This window comes from Macaca mulatta, chromosome 19 (genome assembly GCF_049350105.2).
Source record: "Macaca mulatta isolate MMU2019108-1 chromosome 19, T2T-MMU8v2.0, whole genome shotgun sequence".
Classification (NCBI taxonomy): domain Eukaryota; kingdom Metazoa; phylum Chordata; class Mammalia; order Primates; family Cercopithecidae; genus Macaca; species Macaca mulatta.
In genome coordinates this window covers 23866772-23886682 of record NC_133424.1, presented here as the reverse complement: position 1 = coordinate 23886682, position 19911 = coordinate 23866772, and the positions used below count along the sequence as shown (strand labels likewise).

General features: G+C 39.1%; 1 protein-coding gene across 1 annotated transcript; it reads right to left on the bottom strand.

Moving 5' to 3' along the window:
- Positions 1–902: 902 nt before the first annotated feature.
- Positions 903–11228, bottom strand: LOC696675 (uncharacterized). Its single transcript, XM_077977101.1, has 5 exons — positions 11108–11228; positions 10216–10311; positions 1874–2470; positions 1220–1789; positions 903–1063 (listed from the first exon to the last, which is right to left on the bottom strand). Exons 1-5 carry the CDS (start codon positions 11217–11219, stop codon positions 903–905), a joined length of 1536 nt encoding a protein of 511 aa, XP_077833227.1. The 5' UTR covers positions 11220–11228.
- Between the last annotated feature and the right edge of the window lie 8683 nt (positions 11229–19911).

The window sequence follows — 19911 nt, the reverse complement described above, 5'->3', positions numbered from 1 at the left end:
CGTGGTGGCTCAAGCCTGTAATCCCAGCACTTTGGGAGGCCGAGACGGGCGGATCACGAGGTCAGGAGATCGAGAGCATCCTGGCTAACACCGTGAAACCCCGTCTCTACTAAAAATACAAAAAACTAGCCGGGCGAGGTGGCGGGCGCCTGTAGTCCCAGCTACTCCGGAGGCTGAGGCAGGAGAATGGCGTAAACCCGGGAGGCGGAGCTTGCAGTGAGCTGAGATCCGGCCACTGCACTCCAGCCCGGGCTACAGAGCAAGACTCCGTCTCAAAAAAAAAAAAAAAAAAAAAAAAAAAGAATTGCTACTTCAATGTATGGTCAGATTAGATGCAAGAATAAAGCAGTTCTCTGAGTTTAGGTTTCTATTTTATTAATAAAAACTAAAATGGTACATACCAAAAAAAAAAAAAAAAAAAAGAAATAAGAATCAAATTCATGGGTCTAGTATGAGTACCAGAAAAATTTTAAAAAAATTTGCATGTAGAGATTCTGAATTGTAAGCCATACGAATTTACAGCAATAAATTTAATACATTTTAAAGGCTTCTATTTTCTGGAAGATCTTTTGACAGTAATTGCACCTTTAATGCTTGTATTAGCTCTCTGATGTTAAGATGTGAGCAGTTATTAATGGCTTTGTCACGTTCTTTATATTTGTACAATTTGTCTCAAAAATAAATTATTTCCTGTGCACTAAGGTATGAGCATTAGTTAAGTTTTGCCACATTCTTCACACTTGTAGTTTTCTCGAGTATAAAGTATCTTACCTACAATCAAGTGAGATGACTATTTAAATAGCCTTTAAAGGTTTTGTCGTATTCTTCACATTTCTAGTTCTCTCTCACCAGCATGATTTCTTTCATATTTAAAAAAGTTTGAGCTTTCATAAAAATCATTATCACATCTTTAAGGTTTGTGGTTTCTCTTTAGTATGAATCATCTTATGTATGTTAAGAATTGAGGACTTGTTAAAGGCTTTGCCACATTCTTCACATTTGTAGGGTTTCTCTGTAGTATGAATTATCTTATGTTTAGTAAGGGATGAGGATTGGCTAAAACCTTTGCCACATTGTTTACATTTGTAAGGTTTTTCTACAGTATGAATTCTGTTATGTATAGTAAGGGATGAGGATCGGTTAAAGGCTTTGCCACATTCTTCACATTTGTAGGGTTTCTCTCCAGTATGAATTCTGTTATGTGTAGTAAGGTATGCACGTATTTTAAAAGCTTTGCCACATTCTTCACATTTGTAGGGTTTCTCTCCACTATGAATTATCTTATGATTATTAAGGCTTGAGGACCCACTAAAGGCTTTGCCACATTCTTTACATTTGTAGGGTTTCTCTCCAGTATGAATTCTGTTATGTGTAGTAAGGTATGCACGTATTTTAAAAGCTTTGCCACATTCTTCACATTTGTAGGGTTTCTCTCCAGTATGAATTCTCTTATGATTATTAAGGCTTGAGGACTCACTAAAGGCTTTGCCACATTCTTCACATTTGTAGGGTTTCTCTCCAGTATGAATTCTCTTATGACTATTAAGGTTTGAGGACTCACTAAAGGCTTTGCCACATTCTTCACATTTGTAGGGTTTCTTTCCAGTATGAATTCTCTTATGTTTACTAATGGTTGAAGGCCAGTTATAAGCTTTGCCACATTCTTCACATTTGTAGGGTTTCTCTCCAGTATGAATTCTCTTATGATTATTAAGGCTTGAGGACTCACTAAAGGCTTTGCCACATTCTTCACATTTGTAGGGTTTCTTTCCAGTATGAATTCGCTTATGTTTACTAATGATTGAAGGCCAGTTATAAGATTTGCCACATTCTTCACATGTGTAGGGTTTCTCTCCAGTATGAATTCCCTTATGATTATTAAGGCTTGAGGACTCACTAAAGGCTTTGCCACATTCTTCACATTTGTAGGGTTTCTTTCCAGTATGAATTCTCTTATGTTTACTAATGATTGAAGGCCAGTTATAAGCTTTGCCACATTCTTCACATTTGTAGGGTTTCTCTCCAGTATGAATTCTCTTATGATTATTAAGACTTGTGGGCATACTAAAGGCTTTGCCACATTCTTTACATTTGTAACGATTCACTCTAGTATGAGTTCTTTCATGCTGAGTTAGGTGTGAAAGCATGCAACATGATTTGCCACATTCTTTACATTTGAAAGAATTATTTCCAGTATGTCTTATGTTATGGCTATTTGAACTTGAAAATTTATGAAAGACTTTTACATATTTATCACACTGAAATATTTTGTTCCGGGTAGTTATCAAACATTGCTTAAGTTCATCATAACCTCCTTTGTGCATCTTACACTCATCCACACTTTCACAGCCTTTTCTTAATTGTAAATTGTCATGTCCATATTTTCCATATCTTCTCAGTATTACTTTTGGGAAAGAATCTTTTATGCCCTGCTCTGGCCAAAGGTCTTGGGCAAAATGAGAATACACAACTGAAAAAAATAAAAATAACAAATTACTTCACTTACTAGACTCAGATGGATATACTTTACAAATCTAAGCTATAAAATTATACAAACTACATAAGCAAGATGGCATAGGAAAATACCACAGGCCATAATTACTTCATAGACATACAAATGTAACAAAAACATACAGACCAAAATACATTTGTGGAAAATGTAAAAATGAGTTAAGTAGGTGCAGTGCCCCAAAGACCCTCATAGAATGAAGAGAAAAGTTTATTACATCTACCCAAAACAGCTCTTCCTGCTCCCCAATATACCAAAGAACCTTTACAAGTAAATAGTAAGCTCCTGAATTCTTTTTTAAAAGACAAGTAAAATACTGGCACATTCATCTTTATTTCCGTCTTCTAGGGGCTTTTCCAGACACTTCGTTTCTGTTTCCAATAACATAAAGTCATATACTTTGAAGTGACACTTTGAGTTTGCTGAGACTAAATGTAAATGTTACAGTAGCAGAGAAACTGCAGTATAACAGACAGGGAACAGGTGTAGCAAGTGATGACTCTAAAGAAACATGAATAAACTTCTTTAACTAGAAAGTAAACACTAAATTCAGACAAGACATGTCATAAGAACCTGTTTGACAGACTCCCAACATCTCTAACCAAGATAATTATTTTCAGACTATGCCATAACTTATGTGACAGGTAGCTTTTAATAACATCCAAATCTTAAAGACTACAATGTATACAAAATAGGGCACCACAGTTCCATCAAATATATCATAAAGTTTTCAGAAATAAATTATAAAAAAGATGTTTATAGGCCGGGCACGGTGGCTCATGCCTGTAATCCTAGCACTTTGGGAGGCCAAGGCTGGCGGATCACGAGGTCAGGAGATCAAGACCATCCTGGCTAACACAGTGAAACTCCATCTCTACTAAAAATACAAAAAATTAGCTGGGCGTGGCGGTGTGCGCCTGTAGTCCCAGCTACTAAGGAGGATGAGGCAGGAGAATGGCGTAAACCCGGGAGGTAGAGCTTGCAGTGAGCCGAGATCGCACCACTGCACTCCAGGCTGGGGGACAGAGCAAGACTCCATCTCAAAAAAAAAAAAAAAAAAAAAAGATGTTTGTATTAATTTTAAAAATTGAAAATAAAGTGAATAATTTTATATTCAAATATATAAATACTCGATGAGTGAAACGGAAACAGATAACTATAGAAAAACAGAAAAATGAGGGTAACGAAAGTATGAAATATCAAAAAGACAGAAATTGTGGAAGTAAAAAATATAAAAAAAAAAATTATAACTAAAAAATTGTGTCCAGGCGCGGTGACTCATATCTATAATCCCAGCACTTCGGGAGGCCAAGGCGGGAAGATCATAAGGTCAAGAGATCGAGACCATCCTGCTTAACATGGTGAAACCCCATCTCTACTAAAAATACAAAAAATTAGCTGGGTGTGGTGGCAAGCACCTGTACTCCCAGCTACTCAGGAGGCTGAGGCAGGAGAATTGCTTGAACCTGGGAGGTGGAGGTTGCCAAGACCACACCACAATGTGAGCCAAGACCACACCATTGCACTCCAGCCTGGGAGACAGATGAAGACTCTGTCTCAACAAAAACAAACAAAAAAATTCTAAAAGAAAACATAAAATAAAAATGAAGAAGCTCAACAAACTAGGAAAAACACAAAAATATTTATAGCAAACACATATATAGGCACACTTTTAAAAGTCACAGACAAAAAGAGAATCTTGGAAACTGCTTGCAGTTACAAGCAGGCTTTCAGATAACCACTAAATTGTCAACAAAAATTTTGGAGGCCAGATGGGAACTGTGTGATATAGTCAAAGTCTTGAAAAAATAGCTACCAACTGAGAATAATACTATCAGCAAATCTGTCCTGCCAAAAATAAAACAAAAAAACCTTCCAAAGTAATCAAATTCTGAAAAAGTATATTGGCGCTGCATGTGCCCTATGTATAAAAGATACCGAAAGCAGTTTCTTCCACTGAAAATAACATGATTCAAGAAAACAACAGGCCAGGTATGGTGACTCACACCTGTAATACCAGCACTTTGGGAGGCCAAAGCAGATGGATCACCTTAGGTCAGGAGTTCAAGATCAGCCTGGCCAACATGGAAAAACCCTGTCTCCACTAAAAATACAAAAATTAGCCAGGTGTGGTGGTGTGTGCCTATAATCCCAGCTATTCAGGAGGCTGAGGAGGGAGAATCACTTGAACCCAGGAAGTGGAGGTGGCAGTGAGCTGAGATTGCACCACTGAATTCCAGCCTGGGTGACAGAGCAAGAATCCATCTCAAAAATAAAAAAGAGAGATAGAAAATAACACACAATCATATAAAAATACATTATTTTCTAGGAAAGAAATGCACATACATAAAAATGAAATTTCTTACCATTGTTATAATGATGCAGAAAACAATCGTAATTATTCTATAAAATTTAAAGAATTCTAGAGAACAATATAAAAATTAAAAATTTGAGGAAGCATTTTTTTTTTTTGAGATGGAGTTTCAATCTTGTTGAAGGCAGGAGAATGGCGTAAACCCAGGAGGCAGAGCTTACAGTGAGCTGAGATTGCACCACTGCACTCCAGCCTGGGCGAGAGAGCAAGACTCCGTCTCAAAACAAAAAAATTTTTTTAAATAAATAAATAAAATAAAATCATGCTGGACAGCATCATAAAATCCCAGCACTTTAGGAGGCCAAGGCGGGCAGATGACCTGACGTCAGGAGTTCAAGACCATCCTGACCAACATGCTGAAACCCCATCTCTACTAAAAATAGAAAATTTAGTTGAGTGTGATGGCTCATGCCTATAATCTCAGCTACGCAGGAGGCTGAGGCAGGAGACTCACTTGAACCCGTGAGGCGGAGGTTGCAGTGAGCTCAGCCGAGATCATGCCACTGCACTCCAGCCTGCGCGACAGAGCAAAACTCCTCTCAAAAAAAAAAAAAAATATATATATATATGTATATATAGAGAGAGCTCTCTGTTAAATGTAAATATAGAGACACATACAGAATTCTATTATAATGATGGTACATAAAACCCTTAAACAACTTCTGTAAATATAAAAACTAAGACTAAATCTGCATACATTTGTTAATAGATACACAATATATTTATAATATCAATAACAAACTGGAAAATATAAAGCTATAGGTTTTTGTATTCAATTGAAGTTATCATATTAAAATGTATTGTTTTAACTTTAAGATGTTTTATTTAATCTCCATTTTTCAAAATGATTACATTATATTTCAGGATGACTGCATCATATTTATAGAAAGTATGTGAAACAATAAAAAATAACCAAAGCATGTCACAAAATTAAAATAACAATTAAGGCTGTAAAACAGGAAATGAGAAAAAACATATCTACAAAAAATACATAAAACAATAATAAACTGTTAATAGTAACTTCATATCTTTAAGCAATTATTTTAAATGTAAATTAAACAACTTAATAAAAAGAAATGTAGCCAGGCACGATGACTCACGCCTATAATCCCAGCACTTTGGGAGGCCGAGGCAGGAAGATCACCTGAGGTTGGGAGTTTGAGACCAGCCTGGCCAACATGGAGAAACCCTGTCTCTACTAAAAACACAAAACTAGCTGGGCATGATGGCACATGCCTGTAATCCCAGCTACTCAAAAGGCTGAGGCAAGAGAATCATGTGAACCTGAGAGGTGGATCTCGTGGTGAGTCAAGATTGTGCCATTGCACTTCAGCCTGGGCAACAAGAGCAAAACTCTGTCTCAAAAAAAAAAAAAAGAGAGAGAGAAATGTAATCATGTAATCCCAGGACTTTGTGAGGCCCAAGTGGCCTTATCACTTGATCTCAGTAGTTCAAGGCCAGCCTGGGCAACCCTGTCTCTACAAAAAATACAAACAAACAAACAAAAAACCCAGCTGGGTGATGATGGCACATGCCTGTAACCCAGCTACTTAAGAGGCTGAATTGACATCATCTGAGTTTGGGAAGGTTGAGGGTGTGGTGAGCTGTGATAAGGCCACTGCAAACTAGCTTGGTTAACAGAGTGAGATCCTATCCTAAATAATTAATTAAATTTAAGGGCCGGGCGCAGTGGCTCATGCCTGTAATCCCAGCACTTTGGGAGGCCAAGGCAGGCGGATCACAAGGTCAGGAGATCAAGACCATCCTGGCTACACGGTGAAACCCCATCTCTATTAAAAATACAAAAAATTAGCCGGGCGTGGTGGCGGGCGCCTGTAGTCCCAGCTACTCGGGAGGCTGAGGCAGGAGAATGGCGTGAACCTGGAAGGCGGAGCTTGCAGTGAGCTGAGATCGGCCACTGGCACTCCAGCCTGGGTAAGAGAGCAAGACTTCGTCTCAAAAAATAATTAATTAATTAATTAAATTTATAAAAAGAATAAGAAACAAGATGTGTGAGAGGATTAAGTAAAAAAGCAATACAGTATGCTGTCTATAAGAGACTCATTTTAGCATTGAGTCAAACAGGGTGAAAGCAACATAATGGAAAAAATCTATATTCCATGTAAATAGTAACCGCAATTAAGTGAGGTGGTCATAATTATATTAGGCATAATATGCCTTAAGTCAAGTACTAATGTGAGACAAAAATTGATATGTAATGGTCAAATGGGTCACTTTACCAGGAATCTATAACTATCATATATATTATGATACATATATATAAATATCATATATTATGAGACATATATCCAAAATATATAAAGCAAATATTGGCAAAGTGAAACAGAAAATACATAGCAACGCAATGATTTTAGACACCAAAATCCCATTTTAAATAATAAATTAAAAATTCAGATAAAAGATCGATAAGAAAACAGGAAGCATAGACAACATTATAGATTCTATTAATTATTTTGCACATAGAGGAATACCTGAAAGTGGATAACTTATAAAGAAAAGTCAGAGTGACAGAGTGAGATTCTGTTTCAAAACAACAACAACAAATAAACTTAAGACCAAAATCATACACTATGTGTATTCTGACCAAAACTGAATGAAACTAGGAAAAACAGGCAAATCCAAAAATACATAAAATAAAACACACGGGACAGGCATGGTGGCTCACGCCTGTAATATTAACAATTTTGGAGGCCAAGGCAAGAGAACTGCTTGAGCCCAGGAGGTTGAAACTAGCCTGCACAACATAGTAAGACCCTGTCTCTAAAAAGAGATTAGAAAAATAAACAAATATAAAACACACTCTTCAATATATACTTGCTGAAAGGTCAAAAAATTTTATTTTGTTAACATGTCAATACAACCTACAAGGGTGAACAAATTTAACATAATCTTTATAAAATCCTAATAGCACAGATTTTTAAAACAAATATGTTGTTCAAAAATTTTAAATTTGATTGTAAACTATAACTAGCCAAACACCCTGAAAAATTAGTATTATACTTCCGAATTTTAAAACATATTAAAAGCTACAATCCCAAAAACAATGTGATACTAACACAAAGATAAACAGAAGAAAAAAAACAAAAGAATAAAGAGCTCAGAAATAAAACCTTCTGTATATGATCAAATGATCTTCCACAAAGTTACCATGAGCACACAATGGAGAAAAAATAATCTCTTCAAATAATAATTTTGAAAACTGGATACCTACACTGATAAAGCTGGATTGTTTCTTTGAACTATATACAAAAAGTATTTTAGGGCCACGCACAGTGGCTCACACCTGTAACCCCAACACTTTGGGAGGCCAAGGTGGGCAGACTACCTGAGGTCAGGAATTTGAGACCAGGCTGGAGAATATGTTGAAACCCCGTATCTACTAAAAATACAAAAATTAGCAGAGCATGGTCGCAGGCGCCTGTAATTCCAGCTATTCGAGAGGCTGAGAGGCAGGAGAATCACTTGAACCCAGGAGGTGGATGTTGGAGTGAGCCAAGATGATGGCACTGCACTCCAACCTGGGCAACAGAACAAGATTACATCTTGTTAAAAAAAAAAAAAAAAAAAAAAAAGGAAAATTTTATATATGTGTGTATATATATATATATGGGGTGTGTGTGTGTATATATATATTTATATGGTACTTAGAAATAAAAAATAACAATTCTCTTATAAAAAATATAGGGGAAAGACATGAAATTGGTCTTGGCACCATTTTCTTAGATATGACATTAAATGCATGAACAACAGAAAAAAGAAAATAGAAATTTAACCACACCATACTTCAATATTTCTGCACATCAAAAAAAAAAAAAAAAAAAAATTCAAAAGAGTGACAATGTCTCTCTTCAAAGGAAACTGGTAAAATATTTGCAAACTGGTAAAACTATTTGCAAACCACATGTGATTGGCCCGAAGTGGTGGCTCGCACCTGTAATCCCAGTACCTTGGGAGGTCTAGGCAGGTGATTCACCTGAGATCAGGAGTTCGAAACCAGCCTGACCAACATAATGAAACCCTGTCTCTAAAAATACAAAAAGTAGCTGGGTGTGGTGGCTCTTCCCTATAATCCCAGCTGTGGGGAAGCTGAGACAGGAGAATCACTTGAACCCAGGAGGCAGAGGTTGCAATGAGCCGAGATCGCGCCATTGCACTCCAGCTTGGGCGACAAATGCAAAACTCAATCTCAATTAAAAAAAAAAACAAAAAAAAAAAACAAAAAAAAAAAACAAAACAAGCACAATGGCTCACACCTGTAATCCCAGCACTTTGGGAGGCCAAGGTGGGCAAATCGCCTGATGTCAGGAGTTCAAGACTAGCCTGGCCTACATGGTGAAACCCTGTCTCTAAAAATTAGCTGGGCATGGTGGCACATGCCTATAATCCCAGCTACTCGGGAGGTGGAGGCAGGAGAATCGCTTGAACCCAGGAGGCGGAGGTAGTAGTAAGCCCAGATCGTGCCATTGCACTCCAGCCTGGGCAACAAGAGCAAAACTCCATCTCAAAAAAAAAAAAACAAAAAAAAAAAACAAAAAAAAACAACTCCAGTGGTATATTTTATATAGTAATGTAAAACACAATCCTAAAATTTACATGAAACTTCAACAAACTTTGAATAGCCAAAGCAATCTTGACAAAAAAGAACCGGGAGGATGTCACACTTAATAATCCCAAACTGTATTTGAAGACTATACTAATAAAAACAGGATGAATTATGCAGAAAAATGAAAAAACAAATGGAACAGAAACCACTACTCTCACATATTTTAAACATGGTAAAACAAGAGAACTTAAAAAATAGTTTAACACAGGTTTTTTTATTGTTTTTTTTAACTTTGAGACGGACTTTCTCTCTTCTCACACAAGCTGAAGTGCAATGGCATGACACCGGCTCACTGAAACCTCTGCTTCCTTAATTCAAGCGATTCTCCTGCCTCAGCCTCCCGAATAGCAGGGATTACACCGAATAGCAGGCGTGCACCACCACGACCAGGAAATTTTTACATTTTTAGTAGAGAACGAGTTTCACCATGTTGGCCAGGCTGGTCTCGAACTCCTGACCTCAGGTGATCCACCCGCCTTGGCCTCCCAAAGTGCTGGATCTACTGGCGTGAGACATTTGCCCGGCCTAACACAGAGTTTTATAAAATTATGCAAATATTTATGGTTCCCCTGAAAATATGAAAATATAGATTTTCTTGAAATTATTTTCTTTGGAACACAGCTTCCCGAAATCTATTGTAAGGACTGGTTTTCTCCTTAACCTTTGGACCTCTCATCTGTGTTGTCCATTGTGTTCACTCTCACCTACCTGGGGGTTTGGCTACCATCTTGTGTCTTTTCATATTCCAGGGCTCTTTTCCTTGCTCCAGACAGGTGATCAAATCTGGCTTAGGGACACCAATACCTGTTTTATTAAAAATAAGTAACATGAATGTTGCTCATATTCTTCAAATAATGTGCTCAGTAAAGAGAACGTAATGGAATATTCTAGTATATTAACCCCAAAACACGAATTTATAACAGTAACTTCTAAATATTTAGAAAATGGGCTGGGCACGGTGACTCATGCCTGTAATCCCAGCACTCTGGGAGGAGGAGGAGGGTGGATCACTTGAGGTCAGAAGTTCGAGACCAGCCTGGCCAACACGGTGAAACCTCTTCTCTATTAAAAATAGAAAACTTAGCTGGGCTTGGTGGCACAAGCCTGTAGTCCCAGTGACTCAGAAAGCTGAGGCTGAAGAATCTCTTGAACCCGGGAGGTTCAAGTGAGCCAAAATCGCGCCATTGTACTCCAGCCTGGGCAACAGCAACACTCCCTCTCATAAATAAATAAATAAATAAATAAATAAATAAATAATAGTTTAACTACTCAGTACCAATGAATCAAAAGCTGGTGTCGACAATTACATGTTAAGATGTGGGCAACAATATTTTATGTCACTAAATTTTGAAATTGTCACTAATGTAGAATAAAAAATACAGGTCTGCTCAGGAATGTGGAAAGTTCAGATCAAGGTGAACTTCAAGATGTTTATCTTAAAGAAATCCTTTTCTACACTGACAAATTCCCAAGATTTTCTTCAAAACACTGATGTGAAACTCATTTATGCAAAGCATCAATTACCAAAAAACATTCTACAAAAACAACAAAAAAGAAAAATTTAGAGTATCTTAGAATTGTGTATTGAAGTTATTCTCACCCAGGAAGACCAGGTTTCTGTAGTTCTCTAACATCACATCCCTATATAAATTCTGCTGTGCAGTGTCCAGGAATTGCCACTCTTCTGGAGAAAATTTTATTACCACATCCATGAATGTCAATGGTCCCTGAAAAACACACATACACACACACATCAGGTGGCCAAGGGCAGAATTTTTAATTTGACTAAAGGTGAAATGAGAGTAAAGAGAACAGGTTCTGACTTATAGGAATGACTAAATCATCCGATAAATTTTTTTTTTCTTTTTTAAGACAGAGTCTTGCACTTGTTGCCCAGGCTGGAGTGCAATGGTGCAATTTCAGCTCACTGCAACCTCTGCCTCCTGGGTTCAAGCGATTCTCTTGCCTCAGCCTCACAAGTAGCTGGGATTACAGACGCCCGCCACCATGCCCAGCTAATTTTTGTAATTTTAGTAGAGATGGGGTTTCACCATATTGGTCAGGCTGGTCTCGAACTCCTGACCTCAGGTGATCCATGCACTGCGGCCTCCCAAAGTGCTGGGATTACAGGTGTGAGCCACCACGCCTTGTTGAAAATAATTTTCAACACAGAAATACTCTCTTATGTATTCTCTAACTCTGAAAAAAGAGTGGAATAAGATCCACAACATCAGTGTATATATGATACTTTTCTGGATAATAAAGTATAAAACGAAAGCATGTATAAAAAAAGTATAAAAAGGCCGGGCGCGGTGGCTCAAGCCTGGAATCCCAGCACTTTGGGAGGCCGAGACGGGCGGATCACGAGGTCAGGAGATCGAGACCATCCTGGCTAACACGGTGAAACCCCGTCTCTACTAAAAAATACAAAAAACTAGCCGGGCGCGGTGGCGGGCGCCTGTAGTCCCAACTACTCGGGAGGCTGAGGCAGGAGAATGGCGTGAACCCGGGAGGCGGAGCTTGCAGTGAGCTGAGATCCGGCCACTGCACTCCAGCCTGGGCGGCAGAGTGAGACTCCGTCTCAAAAAAAAAAAAAAAAAAAAAAAAAAAAAGGTATAAAAATAAATAAAGTATAAAATTAAGGCATGTATTCTGGATAATAAAGTATAAAATTATAAAAAAGTATAAAAGCATTAAAGTAAAAAATTAAGCCTGTATGTTTTTGAGTGTGATGTTAACATCCTAGACAATGAGTTCTGTGTATTTTTGAGATAAAAAAGACATGTTGAGTTAGAAGGTACCTATCAAATTTTAATGTGTACAATAGACTGGAGATCTTGTAATGGAGATTATTTTTTCTAGAACATCTGGAATAAAGTCTGAGCTTCTGAATTTCTAACAAGCTCACCAGTAATGCCAATGATTTTGGCCTAAGAAGAATATTTTATCAAACATTCAGTATGTTGAAGAACCTGTGTTTTTCCCAGTTTTTCTGGACTACAAAAGAAGATGAAAGTCTTTATTTTCCAAGGACAGATATATGCAAAAAACCCTAAGAAAGAAGAGCACCTGACAGATTAAATTTGATAGTTTATACACACCAGCTGCATAAAGATACTTAATAATGAAGAGACTCAAAAAAAAAAAAAAGACCTTTACAAAAATTAGCCTGGCATGGTGGTGGGTGCCTGTAGTCCCAGCAACTTAGAAGGCTGAGGCAGGAGAATCGCTTGAACCTAGGAGACAGATGTTGCAGTGAGCCAAGATCGCACCACTGCATTCCAAGCTGGGCAACAGAGTGAGATCCTGTTTCAAAAACAATAATAATAAAATAAAATAACAAAGAAAAAAAATAATTAACTCTATAGTTAAAAAAAAAAAAAAAAAATCTGTCAGAGCGCACTTATCCAAGTGAATCATAAACATCAACAGCAGTATGACAAATTTTTATGATGTGCTGATACACACAGAAGAACACAGCATCACTGCTGAAATACTGTTCCCAAAAAGTAAATTATAGGCTGGTCGGCAGTGGTGGCTCCCAGCATGGCAACAAGAGTGAAAATCCATCTCAAAAAAAAAAGTAAATTACAGGCTCAATGTAACCAAACAGAAACATCAGTTTTATGCAAACTTCAAGATACAGATATTTCCCATTTTCTGTAATTTTTAGTAGTGATTTTAAGGAATCTTTTTTGAGCACCCTAGAGAGTAGTTATCTCCTGATAATTATCTTCTGAACTTTCTGGGTAATAAATCTCATCTTTTTTTCTTGAGATAGAGTCTCACTGTGTCACCCAGTGCAGTGGCATAATCGTGCCTCAGTGCAACCTCCACCTCCTGGGTTCAAGCGATTCTCCTGCCTCAGCCTATCGAGTAGCTGGGATTACAGGCGTGCACTACCATGCCTGGCTAATTTTTGTATTCTTAGGAGAGACAGGGTTTCGCCATGTTGGCCAGGCTGGTTTTGAACTTCTAACCTCAGGTGATCCACCCTGCTCGGCCTCCCAAACTGCTGGGATTACAGGCATATGCCACTGCGCCCAGCCCTCATCTCGTTTAAATAAGCATGTCCTTAATCCCATTCTGCTTAGTGCTAATGGTGAACACAAATGGAGCCTCAACATTACCTGCTCTCCATCTTTACTAAGGATTCCAGCTTTTCCCCAATAGAAATCTTGAGTATCCCCACCACCTCATGTTCAACAGCCACAAAGGATACATTTTTAATACTGCAGATCATAAATTATGATTAGAATCTTGCATGGCATATAAAAAGCCATGATGTTGAGAATTTAGAGAAGGTTCTAAAAAGAAATATTTTTCAGAGACCCTTGACTATCAATGAAGTTTTTAAAAGTAGTTAAAACAAACTCATTAGGAAGGAAAAACACAAGTAACGGTTTGCAAGTACTGAATGGATGGAATTCCAGAAGGCAGAGTAGAGACAGCTCTTGATCTGAGACATGTTTAGCTTTAAAAAAACAAAAAAACAAAAAAAAGGCATATTTTTTCCCTATCTCCTCCTTCTCTGGGACACCTTTTCAGTTGAGATTCTCTGGACAAATTACACCTGCATCTTGAGAATATGCCTTTAAAAGTGTCAGCACCACCTGTTTACCTGCTACCTCCACACCCATGGGCAGAAGTACCAAGACCCACTGAAAAAGTCCACCCACTTCTGTCCTTTATAACATGAAAAAATCAGGAACAATTAGTTTCTCCATGATGATAGAAACATATATTTCTCCTTTCCTGTTTTCGGTGCCCTTCCCTGCCACAGATACCAACAATCTCTGCTACAGTAATAAAAATATGGGCCACACTGCCATCTACACCAAACCCAAAAAGAACAGGCCCTATGATCACCCTGTAGAAAACAGCTGAAACTGAACTCTCATGAATCTTCAACCCCTCATACTTGATTCTGGTCTCACCTTAGAGTCACATGAGGCACTTAATTAAAACAACATGGATGCGTCCAACAATAAAAAGAACCCGTGGAAAGGGCACGAGCAAAGATATTTCCGTGAATTGGCAATGTAATTTGAGTATCCACATCTAAGTAATCCACATTACTTACAATGGCAGAAACTGTAATAACTTTTGCACCAAACTAATAGAACCCTGGGTTTTTAACCACTTAGCTAAGCATTGCCTCTCAAGCTTTAATGAGCTTATAAACCACTCGGTAATTTTAGTCCCTCTCTATGTAATGTGATTCTGCAGGTTTTCAAAGGGTCCAGGAATGTGTGTTTTAAATAAGTCCCCTGTCAATGCTGATGATGCTCCCCATAGGCTCATCATTAGCATTTGTTAGAGAAGCAGGCACAATACAGAGTCCCTTACACTTGGCATTCTTGTCACAACACATATACTTCTGGCACAAATGAAGACAACCAATCTCCATCCTAAAGTATCAAATTCTTTGCTGGTTCTTTAAAGTTTACAGAGGCAACAAAAGGTAGCAGTGCCTGAATATGCGTGCATTTGGAAAACATATACACATGTACTAATGCAATGTTTACTAAGCAGGTACTATGTGCTCAAGAGTATGTTGCAGAGCACTGCGCTAGAAATAACACATTATGTGATTTAATCCTCATAACACACTGGGAGTTGGTACTAAGTGTTTAATAATTCCCAGCATTAGGCGAAGGGCCCAGTATATGTATTTCACCTTCTGTTTCTGTTCTTGGTTTTTTAAAGAAAATGTATAGAATAAAAGCTAAATGTACACAAATTACCTGAAAAGAGAAGTTTAATGCAGTTTACAGAAACTTTTACTGTATATATATATTTTTGTGACTAGTGGAGCAACTACTGAATCTGCAGGAATAGAAAACAAGATGCCAAATGGAATCTGCAAGCACTGATTTAATAGAAAATTTAAAAATTAAGACCTTAAAATATATACTTTACTTTTCCCATTTATCTCCTTTGGGGTGCAGAAAATTGTGAGCACCAGCCTTAGAAAGGCAGCAGGATTCACCAGCCAAAACTCTCATCTCTTCCAATCAGTTCTGTAAGGCAAGACTCCAGAGTGGGGCCAGATCTAAATAAGACCCCCAAATAGAATGAATCTGAACAGAACTGGGGTAGGGAGTGGACCTTACGTAGAATTCTGTTCTCTGTGCCACTGGGGTATTTCCAGTTCTGTTTTCCTAAGTTTGCCTAAGAGAAACTTAAATCTCTGAGTTTGTATAATTTTTTTTTTAGCCACTGCCCTGTCAATTACATAATGCATATTAATAAGCAATTTAAATACTTAAGGTTCTCTAGGGTAATTATTATAAGATAAATATGTATTCTTAGCAGGTAATAGAAACGCATATAATAATAATCCTTCTGTTCATAAATATCCCTCCAGGTGATGACATAAGTTACTACAATATAAAGAAAGTGGCCCAAATAAAACACAAGGTTTTTTGCACACATCTGTTCAATGAATCAACCATATGATGCTTAATTCAACCCTTTATTCAGTTGCTAGTTTAGACTAAAAGTTTCTGGATGGTTCCTGGATGACTGCTTCATGTATTTTTCTAATGGCCATGGAAAATAAAAGCAATTAGTTGATTTGAGTCTCCAGACATCCTGGTTGTTTTTCACCCAAGCACCAGAAAACTAGAGAAACATTCATCTGGGTACCCACCAAAGTCATCTCTTGTGTGAGGGGAGGAGAAGACACAGGATAACTCAATTTTTTACTCTGAGACAGAAGCAGAATTAGCCACTTTTGTTACCCTGGCACAATTCTGCTCTGGGCATCCTCAAATGTCTCAAAGATGCCCAGCTGATTGTGAGAGTTCCCAGTGACCCTGGGCTGATGGCCCAGTGATAAGCCAGGCAGGAGAGACTCAGGCTACTTCTATTTTTTTTTTTTTTTGAGACGGAGTTTTGCTCTGTCACCCAGGCTGGAGTGCAGTGGCCAGATCTCAGCTCACTGCAAGCTCCGCCTCCCGGGTTCACACCATTCTCCTGCCTCAGCCTCCCGAGTAGCTGGGACCACAGGCGCCGCCACCTCGCCCGGCTAATTTTTTGTGTTTTTAGTAGAGACGGGGTTTCGCCGTGTTAGCCAGGATGGTCTCGATCTCCTGACCTTGTGATCCGCCCGTCTCGGCCTCCCAAAGTGCTGGGATTACAGGCTTGAGCCACCGCGCCCGGCCCTCAGGCTACTTCTAAATAAAAAATTAAACTGCCCTGGAGAAGCTCCAGAACCTGGATCACCTGTCCTGATTTATCTAGCTCTTAGGTAAGAGGAAGAACAGGAATAGTCTCCTCCAGTCCCACATTTTACAGGTAGGTATAGTTGTGGTTATGGCTCTGGATACATTATCACCTTGATCTCTCACTCTGAAGATGCTTGTTCACACTCACATATTCTACCATCAGATTCTATTTACACCTGGTGCCCCTCACATAACTGTAGCAGGTAGCACTGGACAAGATCTGAGAAGCTGAAAAAGTCACATTCTCAGAGGGGAACTTTAAGATGTCTATGTTGACATCTCACAATGCAGAAAATGTCTCTTGTTGGTTTTCTCTACATTCTCAATTCAAAGTCTGGCCTTATCTTGTAAATTCCAGGAAGAGGCCAGACCTTATTTGCAGATTCTAGGTGGGATCAACCTGGCTCTTCATTCTTGGGTGTTACAGCACGCAGAGTACAATCAAAGGAACGATCCCCTTATAGAGGCTGCTTTAACACACTGAAAGATATGTCTACCTAAAAGAAAAAAAAGCTAAGGCAACATGAATATAAGTAGACAGTTTATTTGGGCAAAGCTTAAGGATTGTAACTTGGGAGCAAACCTTCAAGTTGCCTGTCATCTACACTTTGATTTGGAACAGTTACAAGTCGATCTGAAAGGGCAAAAAAAGAGGGACAGAGAGATGACTGATATAAAGTTGTTTACCAGAAATTTTTATTATATTTACAGAAATGACATTGATTATTGATTGGACATCCATCATTAAAATTTAGAGTTTGGGCCGGGCGCGGTGGCTCAAGCCTGTAATCCCAGCACTTTGGGAGGCCGAGACGGGTGGATCACGAGGTCAGGAGATCGAGACCATCCTGGCTAACACGGTGAAACCCCGTCTCTATTAAGAAATACAAAAAACTAGCCGGGCGAGGTGGCGGGCGCCTGTAGTCCCAGCTACTTGGGAGGCTGAGGCCAGAGAATGGCGTGAACCCAGGAGGCGGAGCTTGCAGTGAGCTGAGATCCGGCCACTGCACTCCAGCCTGGGCTACAGAGTGAGACTCCGTCTCAAAAAAAAAAAAAAAAAAAAAAAAAAATTTAGAGTATGGGTTATAGTGTCCAGTGTGGCATTATTAATTTATAGTTACTGGTGGCAATAGCTAACAGTTTTAAGAGATAAAAAAAAAACCTCTTCGTTCAGGGCCAGGTGCAGTGGCTCATGCCCGTAATTTTCCAGCACTTTGGGAGGCCAAGGTGGGTCGATCACCTGAGGTCAGGAGTTCAACACCAGCCTGGCCAACATGGTGAAACCCCTTCTCTACCAAAAATACAAAAATTAGCCAGCTGGTATGGCACATGCCTGTAATCCCAGCTACTTGGGAAGCTGAGGCAGGAGAATCCCTTGAACCCGGGAGGCGGAGGTTGTAGTGAGTAGAGATTGCATCACTGCACTCCAGCCTTGGCGACACAGCAACACTCCATCTCAAAGAAAAACAAAAAAACAAAAACAAAAACAAAACAAAACAAAACAAACATAGTTCAAAGATGGGAGAAACACAAAATTGTATTGTCATTTTAATGTCTCTATGAGTTTGACAACTAAAAGGACTTGCATTCCTCAGATGAAAGGTTTTTTTGGTTCCCAAATCTCAAGACCTAGATTCAGAATTTGGAGCTGCAGCAGGTGTTACTTGCACATTTGTGGGTATCTTAGCAATAAGAGGACAGGGAAAGTGGAGATTCTCATGTCTACATATCTACTCAACACTCACATGTTACTCTGGGTTTCTGGGTACCCTGGTCTCTGAATCAGTTTCAGGTCTGAAGATACAAGAGTCACTGAAAGAGGTGAAATGGTTGATTGCTCTCCTGTGAAGTTTGTAGAAATCTGTGAGTTGACTGGAAGCCTGAGAGGAAAATTCCCCTGTAGAGAAAAGCTTGGTTGGCATCTTATGTGTTTATATCATGTCTGCTAATTCTAGACAGTGTGTAGAAAATATAATTTAAAGAAAAATTTTCTCCAGCCCCAGGAAACTACAAAATGATTGAACAGAAAGAAAACTGTTTTATTAAACAATTTAACCTGAATGTGACACACATCATAGTCAATCTGCTCAAGAGACTGCCAAGACAGAAAGACAGTCACCATAGTTGGTCCACAAGTAGAAAAATTTTCAGCACCATGTCATACGTAGTTCATCCTAAATTCACCTGGCAGCTGGCAAGGCCATTGGTGTATGCTTATTGGTTATATTCAATGACAAAATAAACTTTTCTCATCTTCATAACAGGAGGTAATTCTGCAACATGAAGCCAGGTGCCTGCTGAAGGTAGGCTCCCACTCTCCTACAGAAATGGCTGAATAGGGTATCTTTTTGTCTATTAATATTTTAAAGCAGGCCGGGCACGGTGGCTCACGCCTGTAATCCCAGCACTTTGGGAGGCCAAGGCGGGTAGTTCATGAGGTCAGGAGATCGAGACCATCCTGGCTAACACGGTGAAACCCTGTCTCTACTAAAAAAAATACAAAAAATTAGCTGGGCATGGTGGGAGGCGCCTGTAGGCCCAGCTACTTGGGAGGCTGAGGCAGAAGAGTGGCATGAACCCGGGAGGTGGAGTTTGCAGTGAGCTGAGATCGCACCACTGCACTCCAGCCTGGGTGACAGAGTGACAGTCCTTCTCAAAAAAAAAAAAAAAAAAAAAAAAAATTTTAAAGCCGTGACTCTTTAACTGCTTTAGCACTGGGTTAGAGCACCCTGCTTGCCCTCTCCTGATGGCCAGTGTCCTCTCTTGACTCCTACCATCAGCCATTGACACACAGCCCACAACACAAAGCTCACAGCTGGCAGCTAGTATCTTACATGAACCCCAATTGCCACAGCAGCACTCCAGTGTCACATCAGACAGTGAAGCCTGAGCTGCAGGAGGAGAGTCTGCAGGCCTCCTGGGTGAAACTGCATCTTCACAATAATGAAAATGGGAGCAGTGTTTCAGCCTCAGCTTCTATTTATAATGGTGACATGAAAAAAATACTGCTGATTTCCAGCATGAGTCGGGATAGAGATAGGTCTGAGTTCTCCCTGTGACAGCCCACCTCATTCACAGATACCATGGGATATTAATAGGGCTTCTGAACAGAAACCCAAAGGATTCGAGCAAAAAACAGCTCTCCATCTGAGCAAGATTTTATCGAGAAAAA